The sequence below is a fragment of the Loxodonta africana genome, chromosome 15, assembly GCF_030014295.1.
Source record: "Loxodonta africana isolate mLoxAfr1 chromosome 15, mLoxAfr1.hap2, whole genome shotgun sequence".
In the NCBI taxonomy this organism is placed as follows: Eukaryota; Metazoa; Chordata; class Mammalia; order Proboscidea; family Elephantidae; genus Loxodonta; species Loxodonta africana.
In genome coordinates this window covers 20,791,045-20,811,776 of record NC_087356.1, presented here as the reverse complement: position 1 = coordinate 20,811,776, position 20,732 = coordinate 20,791,045, and the positions used below count along the sequence as shown (strand labels likewise).

Below are 20,732 nucleotides of genomic sequence, written 5' to 3'. Positions count from 1 at the left end.
TGTCTCAGATTCATTCTCAACCTCCACTCCAGGATCGCCCAAAGATCCGAAAATGCTGCTGTTCGTCCCCACTCATTATCTTGTTGGAAGCTCATTTAGGGGCAAAGGATGACATCCAAGGAATGGACAGGGAAGGCAACTACCTTGGTGGCATAATTGCAGGCACATCCCAAACCCATCTACCAACAACTTCTGAAATGGTCACCCACTGAGTCTTTCCTTGAGTGTTTCTGTTGAAATGCATCTCTGGGAACCAGGACAGGTGACAACTTGGCACCTATATACACTTGGACAGAGATTGCCATGTGAGATTAGCTCTCTGGTATCCAGAAAAAAAAAACAGTCTTGAGGGAATATGGCATAATCATAGTTTGAAAGGATGGGAGAGTTGACAGTTCTCCTCAATAGGTCATTATCTATCACTGACTATGTGTCCATAACTGTGCTGGGCACAGGAGATTCAAAGATAAAGAAGGCCCAGTCCCTTCCCAGGGAGCTTCTTGGGTAGGCCAATCCATGATAGCTTGTTTCGATATAAGACAAAAGTGCACACAGAATACCATGAAAGCACAAAAGAGGGTCACTTCCTCCAGGCTAAGGGTTCAAGGAAGTTTCTTGGAGATGACACACGAACTGAGCTTAGAAGTTCTTAACCTGGCCTCCGCAGGGGGGCCAGGGTTAGCATTCAGGGAATCCATGAACTTGGAATGGAACAGAATTACCTTGTTATTCTTGCTAACCTCTACTTAGAAATAGCATTTCCTTCAAGTATGAATGTAGATAAGTAGCAAGCAACAGAATTATGAGCAAGACCTGTGACTTCGTCATCAATGGAAATCACACTTACCTTTCATAATATAGTTGTTATGAATGACTTAAAATATTATTTATATTCATCACTATTTAAAAAATACAATAGACAATAGAATTGCTGCTTCTTGTTATCGTTGTTAGGTGTGTCAAGTAGGGCCCCCAACTCATAGGGATGCCATACTCAACAGGATTGGATCATGGTGATTGATAGAGTTTTCACTGCCTGATTTTTGAAAGCAAATCTCCAGGCCTTTCTTCCTAGTCTGTCTTAGTCTGGAAGCTCCACTGAAGCCTGTTCAGCATCACAGCAACATGCAAGCCTTCACTGACAGATGGGTGGTGGCTGCACATGAGGTGTATCGGCTGGGAATCAAACCCAGGTTTCCCACGCGGAAGGCAAGAACTTTACCACTGAACCACCACTGCCCTCAGAATTACTGCTAGGCCTTGTTACTTAAGGTACTGATAACAAAGCGCTTATATTACAATGTCACAGCTTGTGTTTTCAAAAAAATATTTTGATAACTCGATATCAAAATAGTTTCTCTTGTAGTCCTGTGTAGTTTACTTTGTGCATTAACACAAATATCACTCTGAGAAGGTAACCACTGATTGCCAAAGGGGTCTCCCCTCCTATAAAAGTCAAGGCGGCTCCAATGGTTCCTACAGCAGAGGTCCTGGGTGGCCACGTGGCTGCGTGGGAGCACTGGACAGAGCTCCCAAGAGCGGGCTTCGGGTCTAAGTTGGTCTCACAGGGCCCCACACGGGATGAACCTCTCCAGGGGTCAGAGCACCAAGGCAGAGGTGCTTCACTGTAATTTAAGCCAAATGCCTCCCACCCTGTGTTTCAGTTCTGACCACAGAGTTTGCCATGTCTGAATCAGTGGCACGTTGTGAAATAAATACACTCACAGCTCCCTAAGAATACCCAGTATTTAGCGAATATTTAGCTTACTTGTGTGTGATGCTCTTGGTAGCATTCACATGCATTCTGAGGGCAAATACTACAACCTACTCATTTTTATAGCCTCACACAGAGTGCTGGACACATAGTAAGTGCTTAATCCATTCCTGACGACTTGACCAGAATGTATAAATTTACCTTCCTTCCCTTAAATAAAACTCACAATCATATTTTGGTTCATCTGCAGAAGTGATTACAATTCTAAACTCTTTTTAGCTCCTTGGGCTACATTAAATGGATGTTGCCCTAAAATTAGCTTCCTCACTTTGGCCTTGCCAAGAATGACATCGTGTGAAGAATCCACCACCTGGGACAATGGATTCACTCCTCGTTTATTTTCTTGGGTGAAAACTGAAATGCATGTTTAAGCTGTGCCAGGCTTTGTGTGGTGGCTCTGGAATGCCTAGAAGGGCTGACCTGAAAAATAAGTTATTGCTTCTAGTTTAAAACCCAGTGAAGAAACTAGAGAAGAAGGGGAGGTGAGGGAGAATAAGAGAAAAGAAAGGCCTTATTTAGAAACTGAACTAAATATTTACAAATTAAGACTTGAGTTTACTAAGCTAAGCTCATCATTTTTGTCATTTAAATAAAGCAGTAAATTGGACGTTATTCATTGAGTATGGAATGTCATCTTCTATATGTGATGCATTTTTTGGTTAGTATCTGACAGTTCTGGAAAGAAAGGCCTGAGGATTAGGAACAATTAACTTCAGGGTACATTATAATAGAAAATATATTCCACTCTTGCTGAAAGGCTAAAGCTCTCACAGCCAGGAAAGCTTTCTCTAGTTTACAACAGACTCAGTGAAACTGAAAGAAAAAAAAAAGTTTCATACCTTCTAGCTGCATAGCTGAATGATGAACTAACATATCATCATTACATATATAACTGTTTACCATTCAATTGCTATTTTAGAATAGTATAGGATCCTTGAGAGAGGAAAAAGTAATGAATTCTACGGAAGTAAAGAATTGGTGAGTCATTTTTGCAATTCTCTAAGTCAACTGGAGTTGGTCTTTCTTAAAAACAAAACAAAACAAAATTCCCATCTATCACTTGCAAGAAAATGCCAGTGTCTGCCCAGGTGACAATGCCAGGTGTCAGCAGCAAAGACTATGACATCACATACCAAGTCTGCGTTAAAGGCAAACTAAAGGGAAAACATAATTTTGACTTCAAGGCTACACTTAGCAGGTTTCGCAGCTTCTAAGTTTCAACTGCTGGAGTATATGATCTTGAGAAGAAATCCAGACCACGTGTTCACACATAAATAAAAATGAGCAATCAACTGAAAATATAAGACATGGCCCTGCTGACTAATGCCTTGTCTTTTCCAATGGAGGGTCAGACGTATTCAAACCCAATCACAGGAGGATGGAATCAGTAAAGGTCAATCAAAGACAAGCTGAAACTCCAACCGTCTAGCTGACCTTCAGTGCTGGTAACAAATTGCTATCAGTCAATGTCAACTAATGACAGGAGCTCTTTGGCTAATCAATTGTTCTAAAAATGATCAAGAAAACTACTCACAGGATGGCTCATTTTCACATCAATGCCTGTGAAGTATGAAAAGCTCATTTTTTGAGTTTTTAATAAGCTCGTAAGTAAAGCAGTTACTTGGTAACAGAGGTCACCTTACTGAAAAAGACAGAACCTTTGTCTGCCTTTTACATATTCTTTTATTACCATATTATAGTAAAAATACGCCCTGGATGTGCCAGAGGGCTACATAATAAAGTAGGTAACACTTCGTCTACCTTTAAGACAAATGCTTCTGTGTTAGAGGGACCTCTATTTGGGAGTAAATAATTTCAAATGCATGTTTCAGTCGTTTACAATGAAAAGGCGTGGCCTCATGTTTACCAGTGTTACAGTCATTGTTACAGCTTAGCATGGAGAAGATGTGCTTCCTGTGAAAACACACATGGCCAAGTTCATGCCCCTAAATGCACAGTTACTAACTCTAGGTGATGAAGTTATTTGTCTTTGTTTAGAGATGATCTGCTTTCAGGATGCTGGAAGTCAAAGCAACGAAGAACAGAAGACTGGTGATTCACATTGGATGAGTCAATAAAATGAAAGGTGAGTACATTACAGGGTGTTCTTGGGAAAAACAGTTCTCTGCCTGTACACCTCATTCAGCACATCTGATAAGTTAGTAATATAGACCTTTTGATAACGGGGATCTGTGGAGTATACTAACTTCCCCTTTCTTTGTTACACCTGACTTTTTCCCATCAGGAAATCATTCTCCTATTCTGCCTGCCACCGCGTGCAAAGGCTGAGCAGCCCAACATTAAATACAACGAAAGCAGCACGTGGGTTCTGGAATGGTCTAAAGGCTGAGGCCTGTGGTCACAATTATACTTGCCTCATTTCTAAAAAGTGTATTAGTCGAAATGCATTACCGTGGCATTGAAATACAAGAAGTCCCAGGAGAAGTACAAGGCTTAAGAGGTAAGTGTGAACAAATACAGATCACTCAGGTCACTCAGACCTACAGACAAATGAAATGAAAAGAAATATATATATTACACTTTTCTTCATTTTTATGAGTTTTGTTTATTATAAACATTTTGTTTTTAAGCGCAACTGGAATTTTTTTTTTCCCTTAAAGAGAACTGTTTCTAAACAAGCAGTATTAACTTTATGTTTTCATCTGAAAAACTGCAAAGGGACAGCAGTTTCAGATTACACCCTAAACCTGAGTTGCTACGGTAGTTTTTCAAATTAAAATATCTTCAGTGGCCTCCACTGCTCTCAAGTTGTCCATAGGAAAGAAAGAAGGTGGCGGGGCGGGGGTGGGGGGGCCACTTAAGCCGAACCATAATTGGAAGTACGTGAAAAATGAAGTGTCAGTTTGGTCAATAAAGGGCAAAGGGCAAGGGGAACTGCAGCCCAAACTCTGTTGGCAATGTGCTCATTAAGACATCCAATCAGAGGGCTCCTTCCCACCTATCCCATTATTCATCGGACAGCTGACTGTTTCCAGTGCCTGGGCTGGGTCTGTTATTACTTTCCTTCTCCATGCAAAAAGGCGAGATGGTATATAAATCGTTGCTCAGTCATCTGGAACGTAATGTGGCCCTTCCCAACCTCCCTCTCGAGGCCCTCCCCACCCCCTCGCAGCCCACTGGCTTCCCAGGTCTCAAACAACTGCTTTGAGAGTCCCTTCAATAATAAATAGAATTGCCTTCTGCCTATAGGTTGCCTGATTCGTACAAAAGCTGATGGGGGGAGGGGGGCAATGGGGCAGTGGGAGGTACTGTGACTATTGATACATTATTATAAAGAAGTAGCAGGGTTTTCCAATTGTTCCTTTTAAAGAAACATGCTGTTTTGCTTTTTTTTTTTTTCTCTTTTCCTTTTTTTTTAGTGGGAGCAAGGTGACTATTGTTGATCTGGGTCCTGCCCCTGAAAGGAGAAGTTCGTAAGTGTTTTTTAGTGGTTCCAGAGACCCTTAAAGTCCTTTAGGGTTGAAATGTTTTACATCAAATTTCCGTGTCGAAATAATACGCATTCTTGATCCTCACAAAAGCAGCAAATAAGATGAGCTTTAAGTGGGAAACGTTCTCGAGAGAAATAGCCTTGCTTGTCTTCTCTGCTCCTATTCTCAATTCAATAAATCTTTGAATGAGTGAAATGTTTAGGCTCTTAATACATAATACAAATTAATCGTATCAGTCATCAAGCGCCTTCATAAATAACCTCAGTCATCACTCTCCTTAGTAGGCAAGACTAGATCCTCACTCCCCAGCAGAGTATAAACGCCCTGAGGCTAAGGCTGATTCTGTCTAGTTCATGGCAGTGTCGCCAATACAGAGGACAGCTCAGGCACTCGGAAAAGCGTTGTCGAATTGATCACAGAGCCGTCCACCGAATGCTCTGAGCTGCTTTCCCATGCCCTGTTGTTGCTGGTTGCCCTCGAGTGGGCTCAGGGTGACACCACGTGTGCAGAGTAGAACTGCTCCATACGGTTTTCAAGACTGTGACCTTCTGGGCGCAGATCACTAGGCCCATCATCCGAGGTACCTCTGGGTGGGTTCGAACTGCCAACATTTCAGCTGGTAGTTGAGCATTTAACTGCTTGCACCACCCAGAGTCTCCTTTTCATGCCTGGCCCACTAAAGTACTATTTCAAAAAAAACCAAAACCTGTTGCCGTTGATTCAATTCCAACTCCTAATGACCCTGTAGGACAGAGTAGAACTGCCCCATAGGATTTCCAAGTTGCAGCTGGTGCATTCGAACCGCTGACATTTTGGTTAGCAGCCAAACTCTTAACCACTGCGCCACCAGGGCAAGGACACGGTTATGTAGGAGCTTGGGCTCTGGAGTCAGGCTGCAAAGGTTAAATCCCACTGTGTGACCTTGGACAAATCTGCCAGCCTCTCTGAACCTCCACAACTTTTGCTTACCCAAAAACCGGTAGCCCTTAATACACTATTTTATTACTGTATTATTATCGTTTATTCTATTCTTTTCAACCAAAAAAAGGGACATGTCCAAACTCAAAATGTGGTCAATTATAGCTAAAGCTGCTATGAGTCCTGGAGAGCTTGCGGCAGCCCTCCTGGGAGGGAGGAAAAACTGATAGGAAAGAAGCACCAGTTTACTTGGCATTCTCCCACTCCAAACCACATACGTGCTTGAGTAGACCTGACTGTGGTCACTGGAGCACCGCACAGACTAGGATAAAGAAGACATGTGGAAGAGTCCAGCACCTCCAATGTGTACCTCCTATCATTAGACACAGCTGGGAGTCCTAAGCCGAAAGACCAAGGTCCTAGACTTGACTCTGACAGTTACTCACACCTGAATCTTTCTGAGCTTTGTTTTTTTTTCCTGCAAAATGGGAAAAAAGAACTCGTTGAAAGAGACAAAACAAGGATTCAATGTAGTATCTTTGAAAGTGCTCTGGGAAATTCAAGAGTACACAAAATTACTGTTGTAGCAGCAGCAGCAGAACCAACTAAACAAGCCTCTTGGAAGGGAATGCACAGATGTGAGGCCTCCCTCTTAAATGCCTTTTCAAAGGGTTTCACTCTGAAAGAATCAAGTTCCTGCAAGGTGTTAATATTCAATGAAAGCAGACATCGTGGGAAGAGTTGTCTTGATAAATAATTTGAGTTTGGGGAAAGATATAATATGCACATCAAGAATAAGCATTAAATCTCTGAATAAAAACATGGTTGGCCTGTCTTAATCACAAAGCTTACACAGATTCTCCTTACAACACCCAGGATTGGATTTTGTACCCCCCTTTTTTATGCTTAGGTAAAAATTTGTCCTGAAACTATTTCATCAATCAGAGCAGCTACCAATCTGGCAAATTATCAGGCACTTGAAGTCCCCCAGACTGCTGGAGTTCTAACTAGGAACGGTTACTGAATCTTGAAGTCTGTCAGACTTTAACATTTCCTGGATGATTTATTTTATTTACTTGGAAAGCCCAAAAGAATAGGACTCAGTTGAGCTATAGCCTGCTATATACCTCCACTGTGCTGCAGATAAGGTTCTTTACAGAGGACCAAAGCCTAGGGGATTTCTTTTTTTTTTTTTTTTTTTGGTACCACAGGTGCCATAATGAAGTGGTGAAAATTGAAAAGGAAGAGAAGAAAAAGAAACACAGTGCAAACAATATAGTAGAGAAAGTTTTAAAATATGTATTACTCCTGTCTGTGGGGGAAACACCTCTTTGGATATGTTCTTGACAGATTGAGTTATTTCTGTCTATTGGGTATGTATAAAGACATATTTATGGATTTATAAATCTTTGGAAGAGGGCTGTTATTTACCCAGTTGACTAAAATGGACTCAAACTGTGTAAATAACTATTTAGGACATGCACGATAGGCCAAATGCTGGCAGAGCTTACACATCCATGCCTGCCAGAAAAGGCAGACAGGGAAAACATGGAAAAGCCACTGTGCACAGTTAATCCGCAGGCTGCATAAAGACCCAGCTCCACAGGTCTCAGGGATGAAAAAAAGGTTTAGGAGGGTCAGGGTTGGCATGGAAATGTGCATAAGTTGTTGCAGCAACGCTTCCAGGCATCATTCCGCATTTAGCAGGAGTAAATCACACTGCCCACGTGAACCCACAGGGAAGGGCAAGTAAGAATACAGCTCACACCACCTCTGTCATTCAGCAGGGCTTCCAGGGGAACAGTAGAAACAGGAAGTTTCTATTGGATCACCGGGGAAGTCATTTTTTTCAGTTCTTTGGAGGGGAAATGGGGGAAGAGGGTAGGATGAGAAGAATCTTAGATAAAGGAATCAGGAAACTGGAACTTGAGGCCTAACGCTACACTGGGTCCTCAACGAGTCAACTTATCCATCTGTCAAATGGGGCTAGACCTCCTTTATCTGCCACCCAGCACTGTTTTAAGGTTCAACTGAGGTAATACAAGTGAGACAATTTTTGTGAAAGTGCTTTTGGAAAAAACAGGTGGTGGCCTCATATGAAGAAATGTAAAAAGGAAACTACGTAAGTCGAAAACTCTGGTAACGTGAAGAATACACGGCTCCTGGTTACAATAAAATTCATTATTAAATTGGCCTTAGGAGAACACTTGTTGCAAGGAAAAAGACACAGGCAAAATTCCTAATTCCTTGTCATGGCATCTCAGAGGGAAAGAATTAGTATTGGGCCCTGGCCCTCTGAAAATCCTTTTATCAGATTATGTTTAAGAAAACTGCTAGGCTACCATTTGAAATTCAAGCACATTTCAGCAGCATGCAAACCTTCAAAGCAGCAGCGAAACTACCTCAGTGTGGGTTGATGATATAGACTTTTTTTTAAAGCAAGAAATAAAAAAAGGAAAAGAAACAAACGAGCAAACCACGAGGCTGCGACCCCACGCAGCAGTTTTGGACTACAGGAGAGAAATGTAGATTCCATCCACACCTTTTGGAAAATGAGGGGGTGTAAGTGGAAGTCTGAAAGTAGGGCTTTATATCCAAAGTGCTGACACCACCTTAACTACAGCGCTGTGAACAGCAACACCATACCATATATATGCACATACTTGAAAGAAAAGAAGGCCCCTTGGATTTATGCTGGATATCATTTTCCAGTAGAAGTCAGAGGTCAGGGGTTACCTGTTTCTGCCTCGGCTCTGAATCAGTTTACTATTCCGGGCTGCGTTTTTACTAGACTGTAGTTGTTGTGAAGTCAGCAACTTTTCTTTGAACAATAAAATGTCTCAAATGCCTAAAATTCTATTTGTGCAAGTTATTCCCGGTGCAAATAGCAGACATGTGCCTAAAAAATTTGTTAACGCCCCTGTTTTTGTTTTCAAAGGAATCATGTGAAATTCACTGTAGACTTTGCAATTCTAACTGGTCTAGCCCCACTAAATTAGAAAACAAAATCCCTTTTGTTGTCTAACAGTACTTCGATGAAACACAATCATAAAGCCAGATTTTCAAGTATGTACCTACTGTGGGCTCAGAGTCAACTTCAATAAAGTAGTCTTTTTGTATTTAGACTGAGATTTCTCCTTTAAGCTTTAATTGCATTAACTGAACCCAAAATTCACTGCTGAAGATCTCATCAAACACGGAACAGGCAATTAAATGCTCATTTACCTTTTTGGTGAAGACTAAACTTACTTTTACAACTTTATTTCCTACTAGTTTTTTTTAGTTAGAGTCAGACATGGACACCCATGGACACCCACATGCATGCACAGGTATGTGAATACAAAGTACAACCCAAATTAAATCGGTCTGGTTTCTTTCCTTCTCCTCCTAACTTCATTTAGTCTGCTGTGCGATGAAGTCAAGCACTGAATAGATTTCGGTAAGCAAAAACAGAAAAATGGCTCAACCCAGTGGACAGGGAAGCCAAACACGGGCTTCTGAAAGGACAATTGCCTTCTAAGCATCTTCAAGACATCATTAACTGTAAATCCTAGTGGGTGTTTCTTCATGATCCCTTCAAAAGCATTTGAAGGGAAGAAATAATCATACTTTTAATTTGCATAGCAGAGTATCAGCGGCATACTATTTATGCACACTTGAACTTGGCCTCCGTCAACTTTCTGACCCTATTTTATGGAGGTAGCCAGGTGACGGGCTGTTAGGCAGCAAGAATGGCATAGGAGAAGAAAAGGGTCAAGGAATAAAATAAGATGAACTGACTCCCTAATTATACGGGGTTTATGTTCTAGGAAAAACTGTATAAATAGTACCTAACTAGACATGGCTGATTTTTCCAACCCTTCAAGATAAAACAGGGAGCGAAGAGAATGAGAACACCTCTCCTACCTTGCTCACTGCTGTTGTCCCCGCTGTGTGATGTGTGGCCACCGCTGGAAGGGCCCGGGGTTCCTCCTGAACGGGTAGATGCCGTGTCATCGTGATCTCGGTTCCAAGAGGGCTGTGGGGCAGAAATCAGAAATCCAAATGGAGCCGTCTGTTAACACTTGCCGAGTTAAGATCTCACGGCATAATGAGAAAGCGATGGAAGGCTAGACTGGGCCACCACACCCATCCCTCTCGGACCCCCTTTAAAAGTGGTTCCAGCTCAAAGCTACACTGACACATTTAAAATTTGCCGATTTCTCCTTCCAAGCTAAAATAATATCGACAAAATAGTTTTTCTGGAAGTAATCGTATGCTTTATTACCAAGGAAAACAGACACATTCCAGGCAAAGAGGGAAAAATTAATGCTGCCACTTGATTCTGACTATATTTTTAACATCAGCACACCCTCTGGCACGACAGCCTGCTACTCGGCAAATGCAAAATGAGAGTGGTGGTCTGTAGCTCTGGGGCTTACAGAGGCCTCTGATTCAACCAGGAAGACAAACATGGCAGCGCTTTCAAGACCTCACAATTAGGCCTGGGTCCATAATAGCTCGTATGTGTCAGCTGTTTGCCGGATGGTACGTGGCAAATGGACCAGGCACAGGGACAAAAAAGAAACGAGAATAACAATAGGTTCACATGGACTGTGTACACTCAGCCCCATGCCGAGCCTTCTTGTACTATTGAACGAAAAACAGATGTTGCTTCTTATCACTTGGTTCATTCGAAAGTAACAGTCAGATAGGAAAAACTGGCTGTAAATTAAATTCTTGGGGAAAACAATCATGGTGACACTTCTCCCAAATCTCCCTTTATCGCCAGAAAAGATTTTAATTAGCTTTTAGTGCTAGATTTCCAAACAGCCTGGTGAGTCACCGGGCACCCTGCAGGGCGAATGGGGCAGAAGAGAAAGCAGATTCTTGGCTCGCAAGGGTCTCGCCCTCAAGATTACGAGTGGGAATGCAGGATGATCTCGAATGTAAAGTATGTATACATCCTCTCAGTCATACAGTGTCATGGCTCATGACTGGGGACTATTAAAGTTAACTGACCCTCCCAATCTTTTTAACATGCCTAGCAAAATCAAAGTGCTCTTTGCTTATTTCTTGAAAAGTATTTTCACATCCCAGAGAAGATAAGAAGGACTGAGGAGATCCAAATGTTTTAAACACTCAGGGGGAGAAAAGTAAAGATCCCATCTAAGGCGTTGGCTGCTTAGGAATCCAAGGGAAAGATTCACTTTTCCTGAAAAAGATGCTTTCCCTGCTATGCATGCTGTCATCATGGCCAGAGTCCGAGAATAGCCTGAAAAATGAAATAAAGTCACAGAAAAATATGCCACTTGTCTGTTTGACTCAGCCATTATGCATATTCTAAAAAAAAAAAAAAACAGTGCTAATTATCTGCTGCGTCTGTGATTGAAAGATACGTGGGCTGTGAAAGGAGAGTTTATTGCAAATCCGTATTCTGCAGCATACCAGGAGAGTGCTGTAAGACGTAATCTGGGCCACATGCTCAGAATGCAAACAGTTAATGCATAAATTTTCAGTTTGTACAACTGCAGCTCTAAAAGGGAGACTTGTTTATTCAGAGCTCTGCAGACAGAACGGTACAGCACCCAGGGGGCAGCCAATGCCAGGCACAAAACCCCGGTGCCTCTACATGTAAAAGGATGTTTTTCTATGTGCTACAAATCCCACTTGAAAATATAATTAGAAGGAGAAAATGGCAAACTATTGCATTAACTGTAATTGAACAAAAGACCGGCAAGGCATGTGGGAGGCTGCAGGAACCCGTGGGAGTTTCAGGATGCATGAGATCTTGCGAGTGACATCTCCTGGGCACTCTCATTTTATTTATGTTGTCCCTCACTACTACTGTTGACTGGTGATCTGACTTGTAATTAATAGAAAAGCTAGCGATAACGAGCTAAAATATAGAGCAACAGACTTACCTCATCAGAAACATGTTTGTTAATCTGATTAAGACCAGAACTCCAAAAAGGTGATTTAGAACCAAAGAATTATACCATGTTATACAGAAAACTGTCCTCCTTCATGCTACAACAGACCTGATATATTCGCTATCTTCTAATGAGCTCCACTGATTTATTCAGCTCTGCTCCGCTCCCTCCCCCACTTTTCTCCTGTGCAGGATGTAGATTAATTCAATGCTTAATTGTTTGGTAAATTCAATTTTCCACATTCTATTCTGCATAGCTTTAGCTAAGGTTCTTAAATCTTCAGCGGTGAGCCCTGAGCCCAGTGTTTGTGATCTGTGCCTACCTTTTTTCAATCACCATTTTTCTTCATCCACCACTTAATTCACCATGAAAAGATTTTCCTTGCTGGAAATTCTGATTCCGCTATGATCTGTGAGGCATTCCAATTCATTGCATTTTCATTGTGTTGGGTCTTAGATGCTGGGCTCCTCTTTTCTCACAGCTATCGCCACATTATACAGGCACTCATGCAAGAAATGTTGGATTCCACCTCAGTTTATCCAAATTTTGTGCAACCTATATGTTTAAATGTGTGTGTTCACCCAAGGTAGGAGCCAATATTTTCCACCTAATATCATTCTTCTCACAGCCTTGCTCTTCCAGGTCTGTGAATACGGAATGCACTTCTATGAAATGAAATCTAACTTCTGTGGTCCTCTCTTGGATTAGCATTTCACATACTAGTGTTTCAAAAACGGTGTAGTCACATGAAACTGAGCATTAGAAGAAATCCACAAGGTTACCAAAACAAAGCAAGAATTATGTTTAGTTCAGTTCATTAAGCATGATTAAAGTCTAAGTATCAAAAATAGCTCATGAACTCTTCCAGTATAAATATGTAAGACAGCCCTAATCAGAAAGAACTCCCCCTAAATCCATTGCTAACGAAACTCAGTTACAATAATATACCTTGGTGACTGTAAGTGGCAAACAACATCATTATTATTTTTAAAATAAAATATGTGCATATGATTATGTACATTTATCTGTGAAGTTGTGAGTTGCTTGGGGCCACTTGTAAAGGAAGGCTGACAGACAGAATAAAATCAAATGATGCACTGCATCGGATGCATAGCAAACCTTAGTCATGGTTCCAAATTAAGTCTCAAAGATGTTTCTTACTTCAACGTATATAATTCCAGAGTAAGCAATGGCTGTGTTCTCATCCTTTGGAAGTAAACCAAGACAAGAGGCCCTAACCTCTTGAAGCCCATGGACTTTCTATGGAAGACTTCAAGGAGGTCTTGTTTTAAAAATATTTGTGTTTATGTACATACTTTCATTTTTTTCCCCTCTGGGGATAGTGTTCATAACTTTTTATGAGATTCTCAGAGGGGTATGTGATCCTCCAAAAGTTTGAGAACCCCTGCTTTAGGAGAAGTTCTCAGGGTTAGACAGGTAAACCAGGGCTGGAAAGGATCTTACGGATCATCCAGTCTACACTGTAACTCCAATTTTGAAGGCCAGTGGTTCCCCAGCTGAGGGCATTGGTGGCTCAGTGGTACGATTCTCACCTTCCATGCCACAGACCTGGGTTCGATTCTCAGCCAAGGCACCCCATACACTGCCACCACTCATCTGTCGGTGGAAGTCGGCATGGTGCTACGATGCTGAGTATATTTCAGCATAGTTTCCATACTAAGGCGGACTAGGAAGGAAGAAAAGCCTGGTGATCTACTTCTGAAAATCACCCAATGAAAACCCTATGGATCACAATTGTCCAATCCACAGCTGATCGTGGAGACGGTGCAGAATTGGGCAGCATTTTGTTCCATTGTACCTGAGGTCTTCATGAGTGGGAGGCCAACCGATGGTAGCTAACAACAACATAGTCCTCCAGACACTATATGCATTGACAGAGGCAGCCAGCTAGGGCTTTGCTCCATCAGGAAGTTCTTCTTAGTCAATATATAAATATATCATATAATATATAAACCAAAAGGCCTCTCTTTAATCTCTACCCATGCTTTTTTCCAGTTCTGGGGCCCCAAAAGAGAGCCATTTTAATTTACCTGAAATAACTTGAGGCAAGCTATGGTTCCCTGTATGCCTTCTCTCTGAGACAGCTGGAACACACTCATTTCTTTCTACCATCCCTCAGCAATGCTCCACAGTAAGCAGTTTGTGTTTTATGATAAGTTAAATTCATTGAGTAGTATTTTTTTTATTTATAAGGCAATTTCACTGGTGTCTGGGATTGATATTGAAATGGAAGTGGTAGCCTCCCCTAACTATAGACTCCTCCAAGGCAAAAATGGTAGCTTAATCTCCTCTGTCTTTCCCTTTTTTCCCCCAGCATAGTGTATGACTTGTATTCCAAACCCATTGCCATCAAGTCAATTCCAACTCATAGCTACCCTGTAGGACAGAGTAGAACAATCCCATAGGGTTTCCAAGGTGGTGATCGTTATGGAAGCAGACTGCCACTTCTTCCTCCTGTGGAGTGGCTGGTGGGTTCAAACTGCTGTTAGCAGCCAAGCACTTAAACACTGCACCATCAGGGCTACCCTGACTTGTGTTCAGCACTCATTAAATACTTACTGAACTAAACTAAATTGTTCATTAGTTACTGTTTCACCAATATTTTGACAAACAAACTTCAACTTCAAAAACTAGCCTGCCTTCCTGAATAAAGCTATTCATCAGTGACTTTTTTTTCCTTCTTTCCTTGATGAATCCTTTCTCCAGCTATGCCTTAAATTTGGACATACTTCAGGATTCGGTCCTCTTATCCATTTCCATGTTTTTCCTTGGACTATTCTTTTCACTATCACAGTTTGAGTTGTCACACACATGCTACCAAGTTTGTGTCTCTGGACCTTTTGTTTGGTCTTTAGACTTTGTAGGTCCCAATACCTGCTAACTATCTCTCTGCAAAGAGTCCTGGTAGGTAAAAACTGTTAACATGCTAGGCTGCTAACCAAAAGGTCGATGGTTTGAGTCTACCCAGAGGTATCCAGGAAGACAGGCCTGGTGATTTACTTCCCAAAAATCAGCCTTTGAAAACTCTGTGGAGCACAGTTCTATTCTGATACACATGGGGTCACCAGAGTCAAAGTTGACTCAATGGCAACGGGTTTATATTTCTGCAAAAATGTCCACCCAGCTCAACAAGCCCAAAGCTAAACACTTCCTCTCCCCACCAAATCTCCTACTAGTTCTTCTTTGTTCTCAGTCCTCCCAGTGAACCCAGTGCCATCAAGTCCATGGTGCAAATCTGAGAACCATCCGTGACCTCGCTCTCTCTTTCTCACCACCTCCCCATCCAATCAGTTATCAAGTCTTGACCATCTTTACCTGTAAATTGTTCTCAGATCAATCTCGCATTTTCTATATTAATGATTGCTCTTCTTCTTTAGGCCCACATCACTCCCCCACTTTAAAAGGCTCAGTTTCATAGAATACAAGCTTAAGGAGGGCAGACATTGTATCAGTCTTGCTTACCATTGCATCCTGAGCACCAAGTACAGTGCCCAGTAATTTGCTGGCACTCAAAAACTGTTCGTTGAAAGAATGAATGACTCTTACTGCCTATAGAATACAATCTGGTATACAAAGCCCTTCACAATCCAGCCCCTGGGGACCATTCTTCTCCTTTTTTGCTTATTCTCCAGCAGCACCCAATTGCACTTGATTTCTGGTAGATACCCTGCTGCTTATCCCTCCGGACCCAAGTTCACCTTTCCATCTGCGTGGAATGCCCTGCTGTGCCCTGCCTGACCCTAATCCCTGATTACCTCCTACATTTTATTTAAGGTAAAGCTCAGATATCACCTCCCCCAGAAAGCCTTCCCTAATACACACACACCACCTCCAGCATGAGTCAGGCTCAGAGCATCTCATGTACACCTCTGTCATTACATTGCTTTGTGGCTGTCTCTGATTCTGCACTATGAATGTTTTAAAGTCCAGGACTACATCTTATTTTCTATTTTATTCTCAACCCTAGGGAAATTTCTCTATCATGGTAGATACAAATACACGTTTCTAATGAATGAATAACCTAAGTACTATGTTTCGTGTAGTGAAAAACAGGTGAAATTGTGCACTACAGATCAGAAGTAAGCACAAGTAAGCCTGTGTGTACCTTGCTTATTGGGTAATCTGTCCCTGATCTCATCAGCATGATGCCACAATCATGTTTTCAAATCAAAAATAAATAGTAGGGTTTTTGTACTTAGTTTTAAACTTCTGTCCTACCGGTCCCATTCAAAAAGGTGAATCATTGCAAGTCTAGTGATTTTCACTCTCAAGGGGTCAGCTAGCAGCTACACAGAAATTGACAGAAACAGTCACAGTGCTAAAAATTTGAAGTCAGTCTGCACCTGCCAATAGGCAGCTTTCTCTTTTGGGAGGTACATTTACTGTTTCAAACCACTAGGGTCTCCTTAGGAAATGATCTCTAGTGACCTGAAAGAGCTGGCTTGTCTCCAAACGTGAACAACCCAGTCCCTCCAGATCAGAGGAGCCACCAGTCCACGTGGGGAATGTGACAATGTGCTATGATGCACACGCATGCACACACGCTCACATCCCCACATCTGCACGTGTGCACACAACACACACATTCACACACGCACACCCTGCATGCCCATGTAGCATAGTGGACAGGGTCACCAAACACCTCCACCCCGCACTGCCAGGGTGGCCACATCTAATGAACCCTACCCCTTTGATGTTTCATCTCTGTCTAAATGGTGTCTCTCAGGATCCTTACATGCACAGAGGTTCAGCAGAGAAGACTTCTTGTACACCCCTCAGTCAATGATGTCATTCCAGGAGAAGGAAACAGAGAAACCCATGTCCAGAAAGATGAGGAAGAGAGAAAGGGCCCAAGTACTGCTGTGAGACACACATGCATATCTATCTGTGTGTTCCTGAAGCTGGGGGGAGACAGGGTGCTGAGCAGTTTTTTTATTTATAGGTGTTTAAAATCTGGACCCTGGTGCAGCAGTGGTTAAGGGTTAAGGTTGGCAATTTAAATTCACCAGCAGCTTCTTAAAAACCATATGGGGCAGTTTTACTCTGTCCTATAGGAGACCCTGGTGGCATAGTGGTTAAGTGCTACGGCTGCTAACCAAATGGTCGGCAGTTCGAATCCGCCAGGTGCTCCTTGGAAACTCTATGGGGCAGTTCTACTCTGTCCTATAGGGTCGCTATGAGTCGGAATCGACTTGATGGCACTGGGTTTGGTTTTGGTTTTTATAGGGTTGCTATGAGTCAGAATTGACTCAATGGCAATGAGTTTGGTTAGGTTTTGTTTTGTTTTTTGGTTTATTTAAAATCTGATAAGCTTAAATTCCTATTTGAAATTCTAGTGCATCCATTAGTATGTTTGATAGTCAAAACATGCAATATAGTCATTCAATTCACTCAACCAACACTTAATGAGCACCGACAGTTTGCTAAGAAGAGACAGCAGTGATTCAGTGGCAGAATCCTCACCTTTCATGAGGGAGACCTAGGTTTGATTCCGGCCCACTGAGTCGCACGCACAGCCGCCACCCACCTCTCAGTGGAGGCTTACATGTTGCTATGAGGCTGAACAGATATCAGTGGAGCCTCTAGACTAAGAAAGACTAGGAAGAAAGGCCTGGCGATCTACTTTCAAAATCAGCCAATGAAAACCCTATAGATCATAAGAGTCCAATCCTACCGTGCATGGGGTCACCATGAGTCAGGAGCCAAATCTATGTCAGCTAACAACAACAACGATTTGCTAGATCCCTAGGTAAAGTCTGCTCTGCACCAGACTAACAAAACATACTCCTTTTGAGGCTGTGTCTACTCCACTTCAAATACAAGTTAATTCAGAAAAAAGAAGATAAAGTTCTTTATATGAATTTCCAAAACAAAACAAAACAAAAAAATCCCTGGATATGATTAAGCAAAATTCATTTAGCCAAGACAAGTTTGGGCAGTATTGTGTTGTTTTTAAAGACAGTAAAACTGCCCTCTTACTTTTTACGCATTTTTAAATGTCATAAACATCGGTAAATTACTAGTTCAGTGGAAATGCACGCTGCAGATTCAGGGACCATGTCTAAATGTGCTTGAAGATGGTTTCGACATTCTGTGAAACAGTGTTTTAGGGAACCTTTCATAAGTCCACACTCTGTCCTGCCGAAAGAGGATACAAGGAAAGACAGGTGATGGTTGGTGCTGGCCAACTGGACCAGGCTGAGGTGTTCGTGGTGATGGGCCATGCTCCCCTTTGGCGGGGAGGCAAACTTTTTAAAATGTTATCTCCCTCAAACATTTCTTCCTTGTTTCTGCATCAATTCTCCTTCTTGTCCTCATTTCCTTCCCTGTCCTCTCCCCCACTGCCCTGTTTTTGCCAAGTCTGCTGACCTGCTAGGGTTCTTGTTGAACCCTTTTTTAATGCTGTGATGAAATGTGCTTATTACCCCCCATTTAATAGAGGCCTGAAGGGTAATTCTGGTGACTCAGCGCAGATGGTAAATTAGTGGTAAGACAATGGAAATCCAGCATCCCGTCTCAGAACCTGTGGCTCTCACACTTCCTTTTCTCCCCACGCCGGCCTGTCATGTTTGCTGTTGTGGACTTTTAATCTAGAAACGCATCTCCACAATCATCCCAATTACCCCTTAGTTCTGGCACTGGCTATGCTGGTGCCAGTGGTATCTTTACACACAAAATAAGTGTGTCCAATTCAGCATCTAATAAGGTAGATTTCTAAACCCTTAACAGATAAGAATTCTGGTGTGTTGTTTAATATATATATATATATATATATATATATATATATATATATATATATACATACACACATTCATGATGATAGTGGTGGGTATTTGGTGATGGCAAAGACAGCATCCATTAAATTGAGTTCCATATTCCCCAGTTCTCACATACTACAAATAAAATCTATAAAAATTAAAATTTTTCAAACATTGAACCCTCTATCTCTGTGTAATGAGGCATGTAGGGAGGAGGAAAAGAATTTTTGTGCTTTTTTTTTTTTGCCTTTGGTGAAAATTCTCCAAGGAGTAATTTCATCTTTAAATGAAAAGTGTTGTATCAGGTGATTGCGCAAGCCCCAGGAACCACTGAAGCCTTGGATTCAGACATGGAGACACACATGTGCACCCGTGTGTGCCCACTCACACACATACAGAAACATGCGCACAGCGCATGCACAAAGAATAAGGCAAAACACTATGGAAAAGCTAATTTAAATTAAATTTATAAACTAAAGATTTTTCATGTTGTTGTTATTGTTAGTTGCCGTTGAGTCAATTCTGACTCACAGAGGCCCTACATGTGCAGAGTAGAACTGTGGTCCACAGGGTTTTCTTGGCTATGAGCTGAAATTGACTCAATAGCACCTAACAACAACAATCTTAACAGAAGCAGATGCCAGGCCTTTTCTCCTGCGGTACTGCTGGGTGGATCTGAACCGCCAACGTTTAGGTTAGTAGACATTTTGCCTACATTTCAGTGAATGTCCAAGCTTTATCCTCTGTGCGATACTTGGGCTGGCTACCCTGGCAGGTAAGGGCAGTAGCCTTGGGAAGCTCGAGCCTAGCACTGCGGGTCGCCCTCGCAGTGTTCCTGAAAACTCTACTTTCCCACAGCTTGATACCTTTGAGGTCTCCACATTGGTCAGCTCTTATTAATCCACAGACTTAATTCATGCAAGAAGTTAAAAATGAATCCACAATACTAAAGAGAAGTCTACAGGTAGAAACCACAGCCCAAAGTATTCCAAAAGTTCTCCTGATGAAATCTCACAGCACTGATACTTTTTTGTCCAATTTTTCTACATTGAGATCAATGGTCACTCCATCCTATGGTAACCCCACCATGATCTAAGAAGATAACGTAGATTTCCAACATGGGATGCGTTCAGACAAATTACAAGAAAAAAGAATAATTACAACCAAAGGGAAACTTTGACCAAGAGTTGACAATCAGTTTTACCAAAACCTCAAAACTGGAAAGTAATGAAGTGTTAATGAATAATTTAGAAATGACTCAATTGTACCAAATGTCCAAATTCTACTAAGCAGTTTGCTGTGGAGAAATATCTCATGAACAGAAGATAAAGCCTTAGGACACTAGGCATTTTCATAAAAGTATTTATTTACATTTTAATAATGTTTCATTTTTCTATGCTGCTGTATCATGGCTGGGATGTTATTAATAAATGCAAACTATTATATTTAATGATTTTAAAGACTCTATATGCTTCTGACGGCACTGGGTTTTTTACTGGGTATATGCTTCTACTCCTGGAATCATACCTGAGAACTCTAGTTCATGGAGTTAAATGTTTGATTAAAAAAATAAATTAAAAAATCCCTAATCCAACTGGCACCACTACATTTGCATCCAAATATTTCAAACTATATTCTCTCGTTATCTGCCGACAGCTAATTGCTGAAATTCAGATTATTTTCTATCATTTCTATTTAGTAGTGAGGGAAGAATCTGTGAATTATATTCCAGTTAAACCTGTTGCTATAAAGTCCTTTTGTAAAAGCGTTTGCTTCTCAATGTTTTATTTTACATTTGTAACAGTATTCAGTGCTCCTGGTTCTGCAAACAAATTAAGATAGAATAAACTCAAAAGTGTCTTACATAAAGCAATCCTCAAACCACAAACTTTCTAGA

General features: G+C 41.6%; 1 protein-coding gene across 3 annotated transcripts in view; it reads right to left on the bottom strand.

Annotated features, from left to right (window-relative positions):
- The window catches only part of MEIS1 (Meis homeobox 1), a 142,814-nt gene that overhangs the window by 102,043 nt on the left and 20,039 nt on the right, over nucleotides 1–20,732 (bottom strand). For all 3 annotated transcript variants that reach the window (XM_064268661.1, XM_064268663.1, XM_064268662.1), the window contains exon 7: nucleotides 10,051–10,162. In XM_064268661.1, the coding sequence (XP_064124731.1) occupies nucleotides 10,051–10,162 (112 nt within the window). The remainder of the gene's footprint in view (nucleotides 1–10,050; nucleotides 10,163–20,732) is intronic.